This window comes from Callionymus lyra, chromosome 1 (assembly GCF_982586985.1).
Source record: "Callionymus lyra chromosome 1, fCalLyr1.hap1.1, whole genome shotgun sequence".
Lineage (NCBI taxonomy): Eukaryota > Metazoa > Chordata > Actinopteri > Syngnathiformes > Callionymidae > Callionymus > Callionymus lyra.
Window position 1 is genome coordinate 10,810,373 of NC_141818.1, and position 22,541 is coordinate 10,832,913.

General features: G+C 41.5%; 1 protein-coding gene across 3 annotated transcripts; it reads right to left on the reverse strand.

The window, feature by feature from the left end:
- Positions 1–1,020: 1,020 nt before the first annotated feature.
- Positions 1,021–22,263, reverse strand: rasl10a (RAS-like, family 10, member A). 3 transcript variants are annotated; one of them, XM_087799575.1, is made up of 3 exons: positions 21,626–22,263; positions 4,453–4,577; positions 1,021–2,456 (listed from the first exon to the last, which is right to left on the reverse strand). In XM_087799575.1, the coding sequence occupies exons 1-3, from the start codon at positions 21,839–21,841 to the stop codon at positions 2,186–2,188; spliced, it is 612 nt and encodes a 203-aa protein (XP_087655701.1). In that variant the 5' UTR covers positions 21,842–22,263; the 3' UTR covers positions 1,021–2,185. The 3 variants fall into 3 exon arrangements, with proteins under 3 accessions (XP_087655701.1, XP_087655543.1, XP_087655622.1); XM_087799417.1 differs by having other exon boundaries at positions 1,021–2,458; positions 4,440–4,577; XM_087799496.1 differs by having other exon boundaries at positions 1,021–2,447; positions 4,438–4,577.
- Between the last annotated feature and the right edge of the window lie 278 nt (positions 22,264–22,541).

Sequence of the window (22,541 nt, forward strand, 5' to 3'; positions counted from 1 at the left end):
ATAAAAATTATATTTTATTATATGAAATATGACACGATGTAAATCCAGAAAAGCATATAGAACATATAAGTCTCCTGATCATGAATAGAGTTCAAAGTGAAAACCAGAAGACTGGAATGTCTGACTAAGTCAAAAGATTGATAAATGAGGTTTGACCCCTGAGTGACCTTCCTTGCTGTCCTTGGATTTCCAGCCAGTATCAGCATCATATAGCAAGTGTGACAACAGTCGCATGTGTGAGTAAATATGGTGATTTTGCAGCATGTACAGGAAACCTATATCATTTTTTTATACACTAACAATGATTTCAGTAGGAAAACAGTTGCTGGTAAAATGAATTAGAGTAATGGAATAATGGTTAGTACTCTACTCTTAAATAAGCGTTTGCAAAGTAACTACAATAAATGGATGGTTGAGAGACTATAATAGAGAGACTAATAAGCGTGTGATATTTCAACACAAATTAATAAAGAGAAAATACAAGATTCAATATTTTTTAAGGAACTGTTGGAACCTGATCAGCTGTTAAGTTGTACACTAAAGTAGGTATATTAAAAAAAAAATAAAAAAAACTGGTTTTAATTAAAAGGTTACTTGGATTCTTAAGTGTCGGTTATTGTCGTGTACATTTGGAACAACACTTCCATTGTTCCTTGTTCAGGTCCCAGAGGTTGATATTCTGATGTTTTTGCTTACACATTTAAAATGTAAAGAAGACGAGAATACAATGTTGAGAAACGTTCAAAGGTGCCTCTGTACTTCCTGCACAGCAACACTGTTACATAAAATAACAAAATAATAGTTGCTGAGCAAAGAGCTCGTCAAAGCTGTAGTTACCTCTCCCACCACAAGGGGGACACGTTGCCAAGTTGATCAGCAGATAAAGCAGGTAAGCAACAGCTCTCTGTTCTCAAATGCTTTAATTTGTCTTCAAAAACAAATCCATCACAGCACTAATACAGCAAAAATAAATACATTGATGTTTCTGGTTTTTCGAAAAATAACAACTGTAGCCCTTTTTAAATTGAAAACACACTGAGGCAAAAAGGAGGAGAGTCCATGCTACACACATCGTTGCTTTCTAATACATATCCTGCTACATATTTCTTTTTTTTTGTTGTACCTAAGAAACATCAGTCCTGAAGGGGGGGGGGGGTGGTGGACACTACATCATCTTTGAGGGGGGAGGACAATGATCTTCTCACACATGCCACATTCGCTCAGCTGCTCGTCTAGAGCGCCGTAAAACAACAGAACACGGAATAAATCCACCACATCATCACACGTGTCACATCAGTGCAATTGAACCTGGAACCCACTTGTCTCTACACCAACAAACGCATGCACGTCCATCGCTCCACGAGGCCTCCTTATGTACACGAAGATGCGCTCAAACATGGCCGGCGACTGAAAAGGGTTTTTTCATTCTTGCCACAGGCAATAAAAAGCTTTGGAAAATGTTTCCCTGTGTGTCTGTGATTCCTTTTTTTTGTTTCGTCTACAAAGGTAAATATACGGTCTAGGAGTGCATGAGGCTTTTATTAGCTGGGTTTTTTATTGCTCCTTCTTTTCTTCAAAGCGTTAACATCAGCCTCTTATCTTTCCGTGTCGTTCTCCTTGCCTGAATGTCAGCGATCAAATGTGTGTGTGTCGGTGTGTGTGTTTGTGCCTTCAGTCACTGACTCTGCAGCCTCCTGCAGGTCCACAGCTCCCTGGATTTCAATGTTCTCATCACAAAAGGGGTGGAGGTGGGGGTGGTGGGGGTGGGGGGGACGAGATTAAAGACCCACAGTGCTCCATGAATGCAGCATTTTCTGCTGCAGGACAACCTCGAGACACCCTTCAGAGAAGACAAAAAAAATTGTCTCTCGATTTCGAGCGATCCAAATCCCGTTTGATCCCGACATGTATCGGCTCTTCTGCTCGAGTCGTCGACCTCGTGACGCGGTGCCAGGAAGACTTGTTGGTATTGCGGCCTCTCGCCCTCTCTCGCCACACACTCACGCTACATGGCAGAACTGAAGTGGGGTCACCTGGAGTGGAATGTCAGATACAGCGCAGCATTTATAAACCTCATTTTGAGGAGTAGCTCAGTAAAGCAGGAGGCCACGGGGTTTGTTTTCCAGCCGTTGTGATAAACAGTCGTTCGGCTCCACTCGAGGGGTGGTGGAGGGCTCTCTGCGGGTCACATGACGGAGCAGCGGTTCCTCTGCAGCGCCCCCTGCAGGCGGATGGCCGTGTGGTTCTGACGCATGCCCCGGGCCACGGCGATGCCCAGCAGCTCCTTGAAGAGCAGCACCACATGCCAGTTGAACTTGGCCGAGCACTCCACGTAGCCGCACTTCCACGTCTTCTTCACCAGCACCGACACGGCCCGGCGGGGCATGAAGCGCTGGCGCTGCAGGTCCCTCTTGTTGCCCACCACCAGGATGGGCACCTCGCTGCTGCTGCTCTCCCTGTTGGTAGAGTAAAAACACAAGCGGGGGGTCACTTCCCAGAACACACCACCACCACCACCCTCGAAGTCTGATGGCGAACTGAGCGTCTGCAGCGCCTCCTCCTCCCTTCTGAGGAGGGAGTGGGTGGACTGGAGGATTAGATCTGGCTCCAGGCTCCTGGGGCCTCCCACCACCTCTGCACCGACGCTGGCGTCGAGGAGATGCGATGATCACGTGTCGTGCCGCATTGTATCGTGTTCGCTCCGTCCGGCTCGGACATTGACGAGATGAGCTAAACGATGTGACAGGCGTCTGTGTAGGTCGGCGTTAATCATACGAACTGAGTCCATCATGATGAACGTTCAGCACGTCAGGTAGTAAGTAGGCTTTTCTGATTTATTTAAGATATTATCCAACTAGATTTATAAGTAACTTGTTTTCAAATCCTTAATGGCAACTGATGTGTTGATTTAAATGTATCTTAAATTGATCAGTATGTGTCTGTTTGTACCTCTATTTTTTTAATGGTAATATTTACATTAGAAAATGTTACTATAACCACTCCAACTCTCCTTTGATTGGTCAAGCATCCGGGAATTGTCACCCAGCGCCATCCGGAAGTCTCCACCTCCAAGGGACTTGTTGTATAAACAAAGCTGGGTCTATTAGACGTCTAAGCTTAGGGGTCTAAAAGACAAGCCGTCTAAAAGAAAAGCCGTCTATTAGACGTTCAAAAGACATCTAAGATTAGCAGTCTAATAGATGTTGAAAATAAGTCTAAGATTAGATGTCTGAAAAACGTCGAAAAGACATCCAAGCTTAGCCGTCTAATAGACGTCTAAAAGATGTCTAAAATATGTCTAAGATTAGATGTCTGAAAGATGTCAAAAAGACGTACAAGATTAGCCTTATAAAAGACATCTAAAAGATGTCTAAAGACGTCTAAAATATGTCTAAGATTAGCTGTCTAATAGAGGTCCAAAAGATGTAAAAAGATGTAAAAAGATGTTTAAAAGACGTCTAAGCTTAGCCATCTAATAGATGTCTAAGATTAGACGTCTGAAAGACGTCCAAGCTTAGCCGTCTAATAGACGTCTAAACGATGTCTTTTAGACGTCTTTTCTATGTCTGAAAGACGTCAAAAAGACGTAAAAGCTTAGCCTTCTAAAAGACATCCAAAAGATGTCTAAAAGTTGTCTAAAATTCATATAATAGACACCTAAATTCGTCTAATAGACATCTTCAATAGGTCCAAGCTTAGCCGTCTAAAAGACTTCTAATAGACGTCTAGAATGTGTCTAACAGACGTCAAATATGCATCTAATAGACGTCTTAAATGCATCTAAAAGACGTCTTAAATGCATCTAATAGACGTCTAAATGCATCTAATAGACGCCTAAATTCGTCTAATAGACGTCTTCAATAGGTCTAAGTTTAGCCGTCTAAAAGACTTCTAATAGACGTCTAAAAGACTTCTAATAGACGTCTAAAAGACTTCTAATACACGTCTAAAAGACTTCTAATAGACGTCTAAGCTTAGTCTAGCGTCTAATAGACGTCTGAAAGACTAGCTGTCTTAAAATGTCTAAAAGACGTCTAAGCCTACGACTGCACGTCAACCAATCGGCGCAATAACAGATAAATGTCTCCATTATTGTCAGATAATGAATGTTTCTAGACTAATTATCGCTGACACACCTGACGATGGCTCGCGGCTCACTAATGTGCTGCGGCACACTGGTTCAAAAACACTGATCTAATGGATGTGATTCCGATGCTTCCGATTCAACATTCAAGTCAGAGATAACCTGTCAGGCTTCAGATCCGCCATGACTTATCACAGTACAGCTGTCACCAATGTGTAATTGCGTGTCTTTGTGTCGACGCCGTGAAATCGCAGACTGTCTGAAGCGATGACACAGACTACGGCGAGATGGCATTTAGAGATCATCTGCCATGTTACGAGCAGCTTGTCACAGACTTCATGTTTTTCGCCGACAGCCGCCGTTTGTACCTTTGTTCCACGATCTGCTGTCGGATCATCTTGACGTATTCAAAGCTCTCCACGCAGCAGATGTCGTAGACCAGGATGTAGGCGTTGGCGTTCCGGACTCCTCTGCAGCGCAGGTCCAGCCACTCCTGCGGGGGGGGGTTTAAGAATCAACCATCAACTCAACTGAAATATACTCTTTTCAAAATAATGACCTTTTATTCATTTACTTTGGCCCAAATACTCTCAGCACTCAAACAGAAGTGAAAAAAAGGGATCAAACAGAAAGTTCAGTGGTTTCCCTGATAACAAATGTGAACATCGCTTTATATAATATAACAGACGTTCTGTTTTCAAAGACTCATTCAGCACTTTAAGCTCTCATGTCAGGGGATGGATTTACACAGAAACATGCTTGAATGATTCTTAAATAGAGAAGAAAATGCTTTTTTATCGCAGCTTAGCGAGAACCAGACCCCATAATAAAAGAGCAGAATATGCAAGCGAGCGCCACATGAAAGCTTTTGTCCTTGATTATCTATAAGCTATAATAAACATTTCTATTGAAATGTTTATTATAGCAACAGCATCCGAAAGATAAAGACCTCAGTACCTTCAACATAAATAATAATGACAGGGTAATGACATGTACTTCATCATCCCAAATTAATTCCGTATGTCAGATCAGATATTCAGATCTTACAGACAAGAAAGACTCACAATGACTTTGTTGAGGATACAGAATTCAAATGATAAAGATGGACAAGGTAAGGATGGAACCAGCCTCGTCCACAGCCCACGGGCCGTCAAAGGAGATGTAGTTGGTTAGAGACGGAAGTGCAGGAGAGCGACAGAGAACAGGTGATGATGCTGATGTGAGCAGAACACACAGATAGCAGAGTCTCAAGAAGATGAGGTCAGTTGCCAAGGATCAGACGTGCAGACCAAGTTAAAAAAAATGGTTCAAGAGCAAGGAAAGTAGTCAGGAATGGAAACAAAACACACACACACACACACACTTAGAGTATGTAATTTTTTCCAAATTCTGATGTAAAAAACGTATATAGTTATTATTATTATGTCAATATGTCTATTTTATTTTATTTTTTGACCAAGAATATTAATAACTTTTCCACTGATAGAAACACATCATTTGTTATTTTTGTTTTTTATCCATCTTTTCATGTTACTGGTTTTATCGGGTACAGTTCCTCAAGTCTGCTGTGAGTAACCTTTTAAAAATTGCTGTTATATCAAAGATTAATATCTTATAAATTGTAGGTAAATCAAAAACCAAGTGTCAAGGTGACCCTGAGGCTCGAAAACAAATGTGTTTCTGGTATCCTTGTGTTGTCTCTGGGTTAAGGTGAACGACCTCTACCACTTCATATGTATTTCTGGTCGTTGGATTTCACCCAGAGACAACACAATGGATACCAGAAACACATTTTTTTTCAGGCCTTAGGATCACCTTGACCCAGCGACAATTCAAGGAAGAAAGATAAAGATTTAGAATCCTTTTAAGCCCAGAACAAAAAAAAATTAAATACATTAAAGAGGTTCTGAGTAGATCTACGCGTCTAATAATGATAGATAGTACATTAGTAATCACATTAGAAGAACATGATGCTCTCAGGTCAATTCATTTCCTCACAGCTGGAGGTCGACTCCAGCTGAACACGGTGAGACTCATAAGATCTGAGACGTCACTTGTGTCCCTCTCTGACCAGGTGACATGAATACATTGTTTCATAAGACATGCAGGTCCGTCTCAGCTCCGTCCCGGACATCATCCCGAGCAGCGTTCCAAAAAAAAAGGGTCAAAGTCAATGAAGCCTTTGTGTCGGCTTCGGTTTCGACAGCTCGGAGCGACTCATAAAGCATTGTTAGTGGTCGGCAGTCAGCGCTGCCTCGCCGCTGCTGCAGGATCAAGGACGGCCGAGACCAGAGCAAGCCTGCAGTCAGTCGGTCGGGAAATACAAATTGTCTTTTCTCTAATTATACATCGATTCTCGAGGCGCTTCGTGGATCAAACCTGTCGGAAAAAAAAAACAACCAAACGACCTTCTTGTGTCACTTCATCTTTCTACATGACATGGTAAACAATTTATTTTCACCTCAAACCATTGGATGTCATGACAGGAGCGAGGAAGTGAAATAACAGGCAGATTTGGACGACGGAGACGAAGGAGACGGCAGAGGAGGATCAAAAGACGAGCGGAGAGGCTGTTGAAACGACCTCTGCTGGTTCTTCTGCTGCTAATAGGAGTCCAGAGACCGCGAGACTGACACTCCAGCCCTCCGCTTCTATTCTGGACACGCCGCCGTGAGTTACTCATGCGGTTCAACATCGGACCTCCGTCGTGTTATGAAACATTCAGCTATTAACGGCAGGATATTCCCTGATTCCAGCATGAAGACCCCAGGATGCTACTATCTTGTTACAGCCCTGATGGATTAGTGAAGCGTTTAATTTGACTGATGTTTATCTGCGAGTTACAGGCCACACAAGGTCAAACCAGCCTTTTAATCTGGTCGTACTTCAGGAATTCATTTGATCCGTCGCCTCAAAACCTCACCAAGAAACATCAAGACACGTCAACCGTCCAGTGTTTTTTCACCAAACTCCCTCACTTCACCTTAACAATGGAGGACAACAGAGTTGTGTTCATTCGACAGCTAGACAATGTCAACACACAATCTTTCATCGTAATGATGTTTATCAGGTCAACACCAATAAAAAACCTCATCACCAAATCGGTTGGTATTGAATGACCTGATAACAAAAATATATTTAAATTGTATGATTCGTTTGAAATATATAATGTAAAAGGTATTTTACTTTTTTAAAATAATATTTTCTGACAAATTATTGATATGTATTTGTATGGATCACGTTTAAGGTTAGGCAGATATAAACATAAAAAAAAAATAGACATGACAAAAAAAACTTTAAACAACATGTGAAGAGTATTCAAAATGGACATCAAGTCCTATATAGAGTTGGTTTTGCTCATTTTTGTCATGATATTATGGGCCCCCCAATTTGTTTTCATGAGTGCAGGCAAAGCAAGGGACTTTTATTGTCAGATGGTTTACGGATAAATATCTTCAAAAGTTATCATTTATATACCTTTAATTATACGGTTAAGATGGAACAGATTCATGAAATAAATAAAAAAATCTTGAAAAATATGTATTTTTTTTCCAATGGAAAACGTTTGAAAAACTAAAATGGGAAGAAAAAAAGCATCTTTAAAACCAAAGTTCAGCTCCCAGCAGACCACGTCACCGAAATTTGGAAAGTCTTTCTAAAGAAAACCCCCTCAATTTTATAAATTGAAAAGTTTGGAAAAAATGTCCAAAACAATTTCACATAAAATAAGACAAATATTGCCTCATTTCATACAATAATCTATAAAGCGTTAAACTGAATTCAAATTTGTCAAAGACATACACCTTGTAACCCCCCGGGGCCAGTTGAGTTTAAGACCCCTAGTTTACAAGCTTCGTGACGAGGAAAGAATCACAGGCTTATGCAACTTTAGAGGAAATTTGGTCTTTTGGGAAAACAAAACAGCTTTCAGACAGTAATAATCAATAAAACCGAAATAAAAAAAATGCTTCATGGAAGCACCGAGGACTGTCCGGAGCGCTACTTATGCCAACCATTAGCTCCTTGTTGGACAACACAGGTTTCGTGATTCAATATTTGTTTCATAGCTGAACATTTCAAACCTTTAAGAACAAGCAGTCCTTCGATCCGACCCCCATCATTCACGTCACTGTTATCATTTTTTACCAAGACGTAAGCAAGAAGCCATTAGTGACCAGCGATGGAGAGAATTCTTCTTTCATAACTCAGACCTTGAGACGGCTGCAGGAAATTAAAGAGATTATTGGGCAGATACTCCTGACGCTGCGCTCGCTTCACTTCACTCAGTTTGACCTTTACGTCCAGTGCTGCGAGAGTCGACCACGACACTTCTCTAAAAGGAGGATAAAGAATACACAATGACTGCGGTGCTCAAGGAAAGAGCGAGTGGAATATTTCTACATAATTCTGTTGAGGAACGGAGTCACAAGCAGGATAATAAGCTGCAGATGAAAATGTCAAAGTGCTTCTTTTCCAACAGGAAACAAAAGCCGCATGAGGGGTTTTTGTCAACAAACAGAAATGTAATCCTGCGAAGCCGTTGTCGACACAAATTGAACATTGATTTCTCAGAGCGTCTCGCAGCAGCGTCGGAAAACTTCGTTAAAGCGGCTCATGTTAAGCTAAACACGGACGTCAAATTCCTCCAGGAGTAACAACTTCATTGATCTGTAGAGCAACAAGGTCACGTCCTTCACCTGAAGTTTTATTATATAACTGCTACAATTGAAGACTTTTTGAAACAACTACTTTTGTGATTTTTATTGATCACAGTTGATGATTTTTCTGAACCTCAGTAAACTCATGCAATAACAGATTCGATTTTTTTCTATCTATTACCAAATAGGCTTTTCTCATCTTGAACCAAAATTACACTCACTTTAATGAAAATGGCAGGAATGTATAGAAGTACATCAGTACATCAGAATATTAAATAGTTGAATTTAAAATTGTTGTTTATCAAGCATTATATTCTTTTTTCATTAAATTGAATATTTTTTTTAAATATTAAAAGTTTTTTGGTTTTTTTTCTTTTGAATTGAATTCAAAAGTTAGTATATTGAAAGTTAATTTGAATTTTATTTATATTTTTTAATGAAAAAATGTTTTTTTTATACTAATAGTTATATATATATATATATAGATAGATATAGATATCATTTTTTATAATTTCAATAAAAAAATTAAACATTTTTAAACGTTTACATTAAATATAAAACTGGTATTGATCTTATGATATCAAGCCTTTGTTTAAAAGAAAAATATATGATTTTTTTAATGTTATTATAAAAGAACAACAAATCCATCTTTTGACGAGGACATTTTTAAATTGAATTATTCAATAAAAAACCTAAACCTTTCAATATAGACGTTACTTCCATAGGAATGTCAGCAAAAGACTTCTACAGCAGCTACCAAATTGTTATTTCAATTTCAATTTCTTGCCTTAAAACAATAGTACAATCATTTTTTGGGGGGGGCAACAATTCTTTTTTCATTTTGGTTCTTCTTATCCCAAAGTGGAATATATACATATTTTTAAACACCAGACAACAGCTCGGATCTCAAGCTCATGAAACACACAATTGTTGCGATTCAAATCTAGGAAAAAGTCTAGATTTTAAGATGTTGTGTCGTGTTTATTTATCAAGCAAACAAAGCTTATCATAGAAAGTGTCATTTACATTATGTTAATACATTATAAAAATATAAATATTTATAACCAACTCTTTAATCTCAAAGATCACATAATTAAATTGAGAGACTCAAATAAAAAAACAAACGCTCCAGGGGACACGTAGAGAGAGAGACGGCAGCGTAACTCCAGATGCAAGAGCGTGAACAATTTTGTGTCTTGAGCTGAAATATTATTATAATCAAATCCTCTTCACTCTCCAGAACAAAACCTTCCTGCTCCGGCTGCTTCAACCCACACCGTTGCCGCTCCTCGGATTCAAAAACCCGAGTAGACCGACTCTCAACCTCTGCCACGATTGAACCTCGAATCTGAAGCTCTCGACTGGAGCCCATCTGGCACTACAACCACTTAAATCGCCGCCTCTCCTTTTGTGCTATCAAAGCGTTCCATCAAAGGGACTCCGCCGGTGAAACAGCGGGCGTACAGTTGCAGTAAAAAAAAAAACGGGGTCACGGCGGCACTAAATCTGTCTCTAATTAGTCTGGATTAATTGGCGAGATTTAATGACACAGCACATCATCTCCCGTGATCGGAGAAGAGCTGCTGATGCTTCTCATCCCCGTGGAGCTAAAAATAGCTCCTTGTGTTCTCATCTCTCTTTGTCGTCCAAGTGCTGTTTTCCAACGTGGAGGAGGGGCTGGTAGAACAGCGACCGCATCTCTCGTCCGAAAAACCCAAACAAGCGGAGCGCCGGGGAGATGATTAACGCCGGGAGAATCCATTAGGATGCATGTGTGGGCTCGTTCATTTCTGCCAAGCTCGTGGGAGCGCGAATGTGAAGTGTCACCGTCTGCATCCTGGAAAAGAGCATCTCTTCTCCGACCGAACGCGGCATGTTTCCCTGACAACTGCCGGCCGTGGTCAGTTTTTTTTGTTCTTCGACTCTGACGAAGTGGTGCGACGACAGGCTGCTTAATGATAATGTGCGCAGTGATCAGTGGGTTCTGCCCGCCGGCTATTACACCTCTCACGCCCCCCTCTCCCCCCCAGGGAGTCTGTCCATTATTCAACCGTGACCTCTCGCGTTAACGTTTTAATCTATGCCTTTTCTTGCTACAAATCCACGGCCATGAGAGTAATGTGGCGGAATTTTGTTAAGCTCCGTGAAAGGAATATACTTTGCTGTGACCGTGAACTGGTGGATTAAGAATTCAGAGGGCGGCACACTTAAGGCTAAGGCCATGGTTCTCACAGATTGTTCCGGGTGGACAAGCTACCTGTCGACTCTGCATTAAGTTTACTTAATCAGTCTCCTAAGTCTGACCACACCGAAAAACTGCATTTCCAAGATCGCTACGAACGGTTTCTGACGGTCTCCAGTTTCTGATGGTTCCAGAAACTGATGGTTCAGGAACTGAAGATTCAGAAACCGACGTCTCTGGGGCAAACATTTTGGAGACCGAAGTTTTAGGGACGAAGGTTTCGGGGAATGACATTTAGGGGACCGTCGTTTCAGGGACTGAAGTTTCGGGTATTGATGTTTCGAGACCAATATTTTGCGACTGATGTTTCTGGGACCGACGTTTCAGGACCATCGTTTCAGGACCGAAGTTTCTGGGATCGACGTTTCCAGGACTGACGTTTCTGGAACCAACGTTTCTGGGACCAACTATTCAGGGGCCGACGTTTCAGGGACTGACATTTCGGGGACTGACATTCGGGGACCAACGTCTGAACGTCTTGAAATGATGGTTCAGAAACAGACAATTTGGAAACTGAAGGGTCAGAAACTAAAAGTTCAGAAAAATTACGTTTAGGAACTGACGATTCAGTATCTGCGTTTCTTGAATGACATTTGGGGACCGAAGTTTCAGGGACGAAGGTTTCAGGGACTGAAATTTTGGGGACGGTCCTTTCAGGGACTGATGTTGCGGGACTGACATTTCAGGGACCAAGGTTTACAGGACTGATGCTTCGAGACCATTGATTTTGTGACTGATGTAACGGGGACCGACGTTTTGAGGACGAACGTTTCCGGAACCAACAATTCAGGGAACAACATTTCGGGGACCAACGTTTCGGGGACCAACGTCTGAACGTCTTGAAATGATGGTTCAGAAACAGACAATTTGGAAACTGAAGGGTCAGAAACTAAAAGTTCAGAAAAATTACGTTTAGGAACTGACGATTCAGTATCTGCGTTTCTTGAATGACATTTGGGGACCGAAGTTTCAGGGACGAAGGTTTCAGGGACTGAAATTTTGGGGACGGTCCTTTCAGGGACTGATGTTGCGGGACTGACATTTCAGGGACCAAGGTTTACAGGACTGATGCTTCGAGACCATTGATTTTGTGACTGATGTAACGGGGACCGACGTTTTGAGGACGAACGTTTCCGGAACCAACAATTCAGGGAACAACATTTCGGGGACCAACGTTTCGGGGACCAACGTCTGAACGTCTTGAAATGATGGTTCAGAAAAAGACAGTTTGAAAACTACATTTAGGAACTGACGATTCAGGAGCCGGTGGCTTGAATGACATTTTGGAAAAATTTCAGGAGCAAATATTTTAGGAAAAGTTAAGGAACCGAGTGCAAGTACTGACGGTTCAAGAACTGTATATGCATGTCTATAGTAGTGATGGAAGAAAGATCTTGCACTAATGAAGTGTCTGTCAGTCAAGGACTGCTGCCCTTGAGACCTGACCTTAAATAATGTCTCACACTGTCAGTTAAACACTCACGACTTTTCAAATGTCTTTGACCCTCGCATAAGAACCATTCTCCTCTTTGTGCTTTGTTTGCCTCCTTGAACAGATTTTGAACTCAAACTTAAAAAAAAAAAAAATATTTGAAACTGCTGCTGTGTGACTCATGCACTTCTCAGCAAGTCAGATCGTGATGTCTTCAGAGTCAGCAGATTTTTACAGTAGTTACTCAATCCGTCCTTTTACACATCACTTGATTCCTCTCCGAAATATCCCAAACTAACCCGTCCCAGTGGTGTCTAACCAAATACACAACGGCTGCCATGTTGTTGTCCATCCATCCATCACTGGACGAACACTTTATTAAAGTAATTCAGATCAAAGCTCACAATTGTCGACACTTTTCTAATTATATTCTCGTGAAATTATGGTGTTAGTGTATTTTGGCTCTCACTGCTGCACAACTGCTGATAAATTAGCACATCCAGGCCGGATCACACATCACCAACACTTGAAGTTATTTTTAGAGAGTTATTTTTATCGTGTTAAAAAAAACAGAACCAACGCAAATCCACCAGAGGACTCGCACGATAAGCAGGCGTTCTTTTCGAAGATTGTTAAGGCAGGACATCTGTGATAAAAGTATACGTCCATCTGGTCAATTTAAACAAAATTGTCAAACATTACTTTTAGCCTCGAAACAGATGGAAGAGATTCAGACATTTCAGTCTTTTGTCAATTCAACTCAACGGTTGGAGAAACATCAGTTCATTTTCGAACCTGGTCCTATCAAACCTGGAGCTTCACAAACATCACTCTGTAGTTTGTGTTTTCTCGCCTGGACTATTGCAACAGTTTATTTTCATGTCTTAACAACAGGGAGCTGTCTCGCCTGCAGTTGATTCAGAACTCTGCAGCGAGAATTCTGACCTGCTCCACTAGAAGAACTCACATTTCTCCGATCCTTAAAACTCTTCACTGGCTTCCAGTTTCTTTCAGGATCAAATTTAAAATTCTGGTTCTTACTTTCAGATCTATTCATGGTCAGGCTCCTCCTTACATCAGTGATCTGATCCAGCCTTACACCCCAGCTCGGGCTCTGAGGTCTGTTGATCAGAATCTACTGATGGTTCCTGAACACGCTTCAGGACCAGAGAAGAGAAATCCTTCCAGACTGTTGCTCCTAAGCTTTGGAACGATCTCCCTCTGTGTTTGATGATCTACTGACTCCTTCAAGAAACATCTGAAGATGTTTTTATTTGTGCAGGATATTCCTTGATTTTCTGGAACTCCTGTTGCGTTATCAGTTTTATCTTGATCTTTAAAGTATATACTTTATTGTTTAAGCGCTTTGTGACCCTGGTCTGGAAAAGCGCTGTACAAATAAAAATGACTTACTTACTTACTTACTGTAGTGTCGGGTCAATAAAGTCGTAAATGTAGTTAATAAAGCGCCAAAGGTTGAAGCAAAAGTGATGCCGTTACATAAGTTATCTCACTATTATGCAACATCTTGTGTTGGTTCACCAAGAGAAGACGGTGATATCGTTGGTTCTGGAGTCTTCAAATCCATCAGTCTGGTTATTGACACGTCCTGAGGAGACACCGTCGGCAGCAGACGAATGATCACGACTGGTCGGCTCAACAGGTGTCTGGGGTCAGGAGACATCTGCTGGTTTAAATAGTGAGCTGAGGAGGAGGAGGAGGAGGAGGAGGAGGAGGAGGTCTGACTCAGATACTTCACTCTGTTGCTATTAGTAGCTCAGCGTCTATTCAAGTCTCTAATTGTCTGCTGCTGATTCTGACCGTCGTCTCTGTTGGTCTTTTTTTTTTGTCCAGAAAGGGTTTTAATTCTCCTCCATATCGACTCCCGTCCGCCAAAGGGTTGAACCCTTGACCCTGACTGAGAGGTGGTTGCGGGGTGACTCAGAAACATGCAGCGACCGAACGAGAGAGAATGTTTCACAGCCGGAGCCTTGACGGGGCGACGCCGCCGCCGCCGCCACGACCTTCGACGGGTCGTTCCGGCAATGAATCTGTCGTGGCGGCGCTTGATGGTTTTTCTCTCCGGTGTCAGGGTGAGGGGGTGAGGAGAGGAGGACGTGTTCCCTCTGTCATCACTTACTCATCCTCCCTCGGCTTCTTCTGCCGTGTGGAGGCTCCAGTCGATCCAGGTGTTCGCCTCCTTCTTCTCAGGCGTCATGAGACTTCCTGTGACGCCTTAGAATGAAACACCCACAGAGGGTTCTTTAAATCAAGACGGGTCGGATCGAGCATCGCGGTGAAAGAGAGGAAAGAGAGGAAAAACATCTTTGACGTTCCCTTCTTCACCAACGTCATAATCTCGGCAGCCAGATCTGCCCCGGGGCCTCCTCCCAGAGGCACCTCACCCAGCAAGAGTCCTCACAAGACACCTGACCCGCCTTCACCTGGCTCCTCTCATCCACACTACAGCAGAATACTAGATCTGTTGTTTTGTATTTTCTACAAAATATCACATGAAATACAAAGAAGAAAGTGTGGTCTCGGTCATGTGTAGTACGACAAAACAAAGCCTGTGGAAGAGAGAGAAAAACTTGTGTCCTCTAGAAAGGAGACACTAAAATTTACTGGCTCTATTATCGTAGATCTCCGTCCATGAATCGACAGAGAGGCAGAAAATATCTTCTCTGAAGCGGAGATCGAAATAATTTTGGGTGAAGTGGAGTTCAGAGAAAACATTTTATCTTCTTCTGGGAGTTGTGGAGCTCAGGGATGCGACAGATGTCCTTAGTTACTCGGACAAAACTGACATATCAGACGATACGTATGAAGATGATTTTAACAGCTGTGGCTGAAGAGAGTTTTGGAAGCTCAACAAGTGATCAGTGATTTAACTTCGGGCAGGTATCGAACAAAGACTGGGCTGGTTCTGGAGCGAATGTTGAATACCTGGCCTCAGTAGATCGTAGAACATATCACGGGTGAAACCTCAATGATTAAATGTGAAACTGGAGGCGAATAAACACAGGAAACCCGTCACAGGAGTGATCCGTCACAGGAGTGATCCGTCAGTCCAAAATATCACCTGCTGACCAGAACATCGCTCGTATTATTGAGGAAACATCTCTGTGCCAGAGCGTTCTTTACACACTTTGGTATTTTAGCCCATTATTCAAATATATTCTTATGGTTTATTATAATCATTTCAGAATGTGTATCTAAAATCAATAATTCACAATCATGAACATAATCTGGATTTTAAACCTGGTAATGTCAACGAGTTTTATTGTTTTGTTTCATTCGAATCCATTTTTTTTAAAGGCGTCCACATATTTTTCACATCAAAATATGAAGTATAATATCTATTTCCATGATTTCAGTACATTTTTGAATTTACTCTAAAATCTAGTTTAGATTTTAAAATTTTCTGATTATCTAACACAAGATCACAGCTACCAAAATATTGATGAATGGACAAATAAATCCAAATCCAAATGTGTTCTTCTCACACTTCATAGAAAAATAAAAAAAACAGGTAATCCAGGGGGACATTTATTGCCGCAATGCATTATGGGAAAATGGGTTTAAAAAAAAAAACCCAGAATAAATCAGCTCATTATTAAGTTAAGTTGTTTTTGTCGGACAAATGCACTTTAAAAATAATTTTCCTGTTCATTAATTAGAAATATGTGTGTTTTTGTGGACAATGATGTGTGAAATTGTTTTTATTTGCATATAAATCTACAGAAATAATCACTCAAATTAATTCAATCATGAAATATAAGGTTAAGTTAACTAACCTCAATATCTTTGACTTGTTATTGTTGCCTGAAGAGCAGCTTTTCTACTTTGAGTCTCTCCTGGATGTCAACGCTTCTCCATCAATGATGTTTTTCGTTATGACCGAACCCTTAAGGTGAGAGTACGAGCACCGCAAAGTTGAATGAATGATCAGATGAGGAGGTGCTGATCCTCATCTCAAGGATTTAAAGAGCTATTTCAAAATAACACATAAGCGGAGGGATCTGAATGTGAAGAGTCTCCAAGGGCAGGAAACTCTCCAGCCACTTGACACGTTCGACACAAAAGTGTGTCTCAGCTGGACGAGCCGGATCAATCTCTCAGATTCTATTTGCACTTTAGCGAACTTCCCGTGTTCGCAGCCGACTCATGCGGCCTCAGCAGAGATCATTTCCTCGCTCTCACCTCTCGGAGAAGATAACCATGTTGTCCCCTGGAGGTGTGAAGAATCAGAGTGTGGACTCACAACACAGACACACACACACACACACCTCTAACGTCAGCCCTCAGGTGCACAAAACATAATTTTTATGAATCTTGCAATTCTGTTTTTAAATGTTTTAACTTGACAATACTTTTATTTTTATAGCATTTATTTTGGATAATACCGACAGTTCGACATATTTGTGTTTCAATTCATTTTTGTGTCAACATGTTTTTTTTAGGTAACGTTGTTGTTGAAATAGAGCAAAAGAAACAATATTTGGGTTGAAACACTGTTGTGTTCCCTCCTGTGACTCATGATTCTGGTTCTGGTTCAGTCTTGCCGTAAGGCTCCAGAGTGACTGAATGAAAAATGGTATATAAAAAAAAAAAGAACAAATATTTTTAAGGTTTACATAGTTTGTTGTAAAGTCTTGGACGTCGATGCTCCTGCAGAGTCGCTCACTCGATGGATTGTTCCGATCTTGCTCTGTTTGGTTAATGAGTCTCTGAATCTTTTGAAGCTTAATTGGATTAAATATCGAGCTGTTTTTTACTAGTTTAATTAATCTTCCCGCTGCCTTTTGTAAATGATGAAGTCACACTTGTCGCTCCAACTCATCAAAAGTTTCTCTGGTCTAAGCTACGATTGACCTGCTCACGCTTACGCCATCTTTATGACCAAATAAACATCCTCTGACCCTCGAACCTGGTTTACGAGGACCTTTTTACAATCATTGTTTATGAGGCGTGCTATCATGTAGCTTGATAGCATCTTTGTGCTAATGACGCCCGCGGTGCTAAAGTCGTCATCCATAAAGACAAAATGATTCTGTTCAAAAATGTCATTAGAAAATGTAACGTTTTGCTCAACGAGTCGCGGCGCGTTTCTTCCGCTTCGTTCGCCGCCCGACTTCACACGATTATCTTTGACCGTCATTGAACACGAGGGGTATAAACTCCGAACATCGAGGGGCGTTTGATTTCCTTCCGCTTCCCTCCTCAGCAGTTCAGAAAGTGATGCAATCGTGAGCAACGGTCTGAGTAAACGTCCGGGCGGGTCTGAGCCGTCAAACTTCTCACATGTCTTTTACGCTCCGGCGGCTCGACAACACGGCGTGACGCGAACCGACTCCATTTGTCTCGCCGCGGCCGCCGTGTTGAACACAAGCCGAGCGTGTTGCTTTACAAATGGGATGTTTGGGTTCGTCGCCGCTTCTTCTCCGTCTCCCTCGCTCAGCACCGTCAGCATCTTCTGCGACTCCTGCTGAAGTATTCTGGTCTCATGCTGCCGCTTATGTAACTGTTGCTTTTTAACTATTCTGTCCTCAATATCTTCATCTTGAGGACTGTTTTTTATCTTGTCTGTCCTTTGGCATCAACAGAAATATATAAATCAATCAAATTAATCAAGTCTCCAGTAGATGACAAACGTCTAAAGGTCAACTAAAGTGAAAACTCTCCTGACTCACATCTTTCAAACATTAAAGTCTTCCTCTCTACATGCAGTAAGTCCCTCATCATGATGTTTTGAACTTATTACTTTATAAAGTTCTCCCGCGTCTGAAATCTCGGCGAACAAGAGGTTACGAGAGCGGAGTCCATTATAACTTAATAGTGGCTTCTCTTCTCCTCCAGCCAGCTGTAATCACGCCCCGCTTTGTTTATACAATGAGTCCCTTGAAGGTGGAGACTTCTGGGATTGATCAGGCGCAGTGACAAACCTTGATGTTTGACCCATCACATCAGAGGGGGTGTGGTTATGGTAAACAAGATTTCATCTCCAGAAAAACAAAGTGTTTTTTCAGTGGGCGGGGCTTATGCACATTTTCTAATGTAAATATTTCAATGACAAGAGAGTTTTGTACAAACAGACACATACTGATGATACAATAGAGTCTAAGATCTATTTAAGACACAATTAAATCAACATATTAGTTGAACTTTAAACAGGTTTCTTCCTTGAAATCTTAAAAAAAATGATTAATGAAGACTGGCATTTTATTTTGACTGTTAGCGTGAGATAAAAATGCAGCAGCTTTAATTTGAACTGCATTTTGTAAAGTGAACTGTAACTTTAGCACATATAACAATACACTTTGTATAATATTTCTCATTGAAATAGAGCATTGAAAGAATATTAATGTGAATCACTCTGGCTCTGCAGTCTCGCCAAAAGGCTCCAGATCGATGTTAAAAAAAAAATGTTATAAATGAGCAAGAACTCTAGATGGCGGCCATTTGTAAAGTTTACAAAGGGATATTAAAAAGTCAATGCGAGTCCTGCAGAGTCACTTGATGGATTGAAACAACCTTCATCATGAGGACTCAACGGTTTCATCTCAAACCCTTTCTCTCCTTTTTACAGAAATAAATCAATCCATTCTCAGCCTCTTTTGCGGCTATAAAAAGAAGAAGTGATTCGTGCAGATAAACTGTACAGCAACACCATCGACACCATTGTTTTTTAAATGTTGTATTTCGTTAGAAATAAATCTACGGCAATGAAATAAATAGCAATGAGGCTACAAATTATAAAATAGATATAGTTATAGTTTTTTTTAGTGCTTAGAAAATTCCATTTTCAATGAAATGTTATCGTCTCATGTGAAATGGTGATAATGATCATTTTATTGGACGAACTTGTTGAAACTCACAATGGTGGAATTTATAAATTGTCTCAAAAATTAGCTTTTACTTTTTTAGATTTGACAGAATTATCCATGATCTTAGTTTTCTACTCTTGAAAGTGAGCCACTGTCATCTAAGCATCAGGTTCAAAACTTGAGCTACTTAGTGATCAAAATAAACACAAAAACTGCATCAAAGTTGTTAAAGAATGACACGATGTTTTGACTCTTTGCTTACATGGAAACGGTTACATCTTAAATTAACCTTTATTAAGGTTATTTATTATAACCTTAATCTCTTTATTATTGAGAAAGCAGATGTTTGTATGAAGTTGTTGTGCAGTTATTTCTGTAAACACATGTATCAGTTTCTCAGTAAACTGTGGAAACACAAACACTTTGAGCAGAAGGACTTCAGTTTTCCCTTCCAGGACGGGTTGCCAGATCCCAACGATAACTTCCAGTCCAAAGTAACACAACAAAAACCTGTCCAACTGAATAAAATTTGTTTTTACGAAAAGACAAACTCTTTCATGTGAAAAGTAAATTAAAAATTGACACAATAATGTTATTTTTCACAGCAAATTAGACGTGAATTTAAGCGACCTGGCAACATGACTGCCAGGAATGTGTTTTTTACTTACTTACTAACTTAATATTAAGTATTTTAAGAAAAACTTTGAGTTATACTCAGCACTTCTCTACATACCTTTAGTCTCTTAAATCGTCAAGAACCTTCACAAGATGCAAGCTTTACGTTAGCATTAGCTCCACCTGTTAGCGCCTATTAGCAAAGGCGGAGCTAATGCTAACCTTTTAGCATTATTTACACAAACTCAATCTCCTTTACAGTAATTCCTCATAATGTCTTCATTTTACTTGAGCGATAAAGTTGTGTTCACCTGCTTCAGATCTGCACCACGAGATGCTGTTTATCGTGTGCGTCATATTGGGAAGATCCTCGCGGGCTCAGGCGCCGCGGGTGATGACGCATCCTCGCCAAGAGTTGCTAATCCTAATCCCGTCGCTTGACATTTTCATTTTCAAGCCTTCGCTGCCGAGCGTCTCGTGAGGCTCGTGAGGCTCGTGAGGCTCGTGAAGGGAACCCGGCGTTCAGAGAAACACCGGAGCGTCGAAACGTGACTAAATAAGAACTGAATTCAAAATAATTACAGGGCTTTTATTTTGACGGAACCTTCTCTTGACTCTTTATTACGATTAAAGAGTGATTGACAGATGTCGTGTGACTTCACGAGGTTGCAGTTGATTTGAAAGAATTCATCTTTAAGATGACAATCGTTGGGGAGAAGACATGTGAACCGGATCGGAAGAGAAGCAACCTTTACGGAAGATGTCATTCTCTCCATTGACCTGTGACCTCTGACCCCGAATAAAAGGCCAACGAGCTCCATTTTTATAACTGCTCCCTCTCCTCGCTCTTGTTTTTGTGTGCGACGGGTTCTTAAATGTGTTTTAATATTGTGTACGTGTGTATCCGGGAACACACATACACATCTGCTGTGTGTTGTGTTTTTTTTTGTTGCAGAAAATGTATAATTAATTTGTACAAATGCTTAAATACACAAACACAAATAAACAAGATGGATTGTGGAAAAAAAACACATATCTTTGTGTGCGTGTATTCTTGTGTATTCTTCCTCTTATGTGTGGTTTATTTCTGACATGCGTGTGAATAGATGATCTGGTTTATCTAAATATAATATAATATAATAAAATCTGGTTTATTATGTTTATCTGAGGCTGAACCTCAAGTGTCAGATCACATGAACAAAGAGGCAGAAACAATTGTGTTTGTAGTGTTTTTTAAGTGTTGTGTGTTTACTTTACAGACATGTTTTTATCTATAGTGTCACGTGTGTTCTTCCTCTTATGTGTGGTTTATTTCTGACTTGTGTGTGTGTGAATAGATGATCAGGTGTGTGTTTGTACACACAAGTGTCAGATCACATGAACAAAGAGACAAGAAATAATAGTGTTTGTAGTGTTTTTTAAGTGTTGTGTGTTTACTTTAGACATGTTTCTATAGTGTCACGTGTGTTATTCGTCTTAGTGTTGAACATGTTGAATGTGTGGGTTTCATTCGTCAGTGTGTGACTCAGTAAGAGTGTGTGTGTGTGTGTGTGTGTGTGTGTGTAAGATGTAGTGTGGGCATCACATCCACGCGTGTCGTGTCTTTAAGTCAGTCGGGTCTCCATGGTAACAAGTGGACTGGCAACATCTGGAAGTGATTTTTTTTTTTTAATGTATAAAAAAATGTGACAAGTGATGATGGGATTATGGGATGTTGTGGGGAAGGGAGGGGTGAGGGAGGGGGAGGGGGGGACAGGTGTGTCTCACCTGGCTGGAGCTGGAGGGGAAGGAGGAGATCGGCGGGACGTCCAGGACCTTCAGCTCGTACATGCTGCCGTTGAGGATCACGGAGGGTCTGTAGACGAACCTGGTCCGGGTCGCCGTGTAGACCTCCGAGAAGTCGTTGTAGATGAACTGGCGGATGATAGAAGTTTTGCCCACTCCGGGAGCTCCGATCACGGCGATGCTCAGCGTCTCCACCATCCCTGGAGCTCCGGCTCCGCGGCAGCATGGACGGCGTCCTCGGAGGAGAAGATCCGGACCCAGAAGAAAAAAAACAAAAAAAAAAACGCGCGCGCGAGGCTTCAACTTTCACCTGCAGTCCTGAGACCTGATCCACGGAGACCCTGCATCGCTTCAGAGTCCGAGAGCCCCGGGTCTCCACGGAGATGAAGCTCCCTGCAGCAGCAGCTCCTCCATCATCATCATCATCAGCATCTTCTCAAGTCCTCGCGCGCTCCACGTGTGCGCGGAAAAACAGACCCATAACGTGCGCGTCCTTCCCTCTCACCCGCGACAGAAGGTTCCCCGGGAGAAGCTGGTGAGATCCGTGCAGCGTCTAGTGTGGAGGCATCTGAGGGAGACTGTTGACAAGCAGTGTGTGTGTGTGTGAGTGTGTGTGTGCGTCTGCGCCTGGTAAAGCAGTGTGACCCCCCCCCCCCCCCTCATCACAATCCCTCCTTCTTGCCTCGTCCAATAAGATCGCGACATACTCTACGCTCACATAAATCACAGACCACACACACACATGGTCATTCAGTGTGTCTGTCTGTGCGTGTGCGCGTGCGTGTGACAGTCCACTCAGACACACTTGTGATGGATCGACAGAGATGAACTGATATCGTTTGATTGAACACCTGGATCTGAACCTCAATCCTCTGAAGCTTTGAGTTCATAAAAAAAC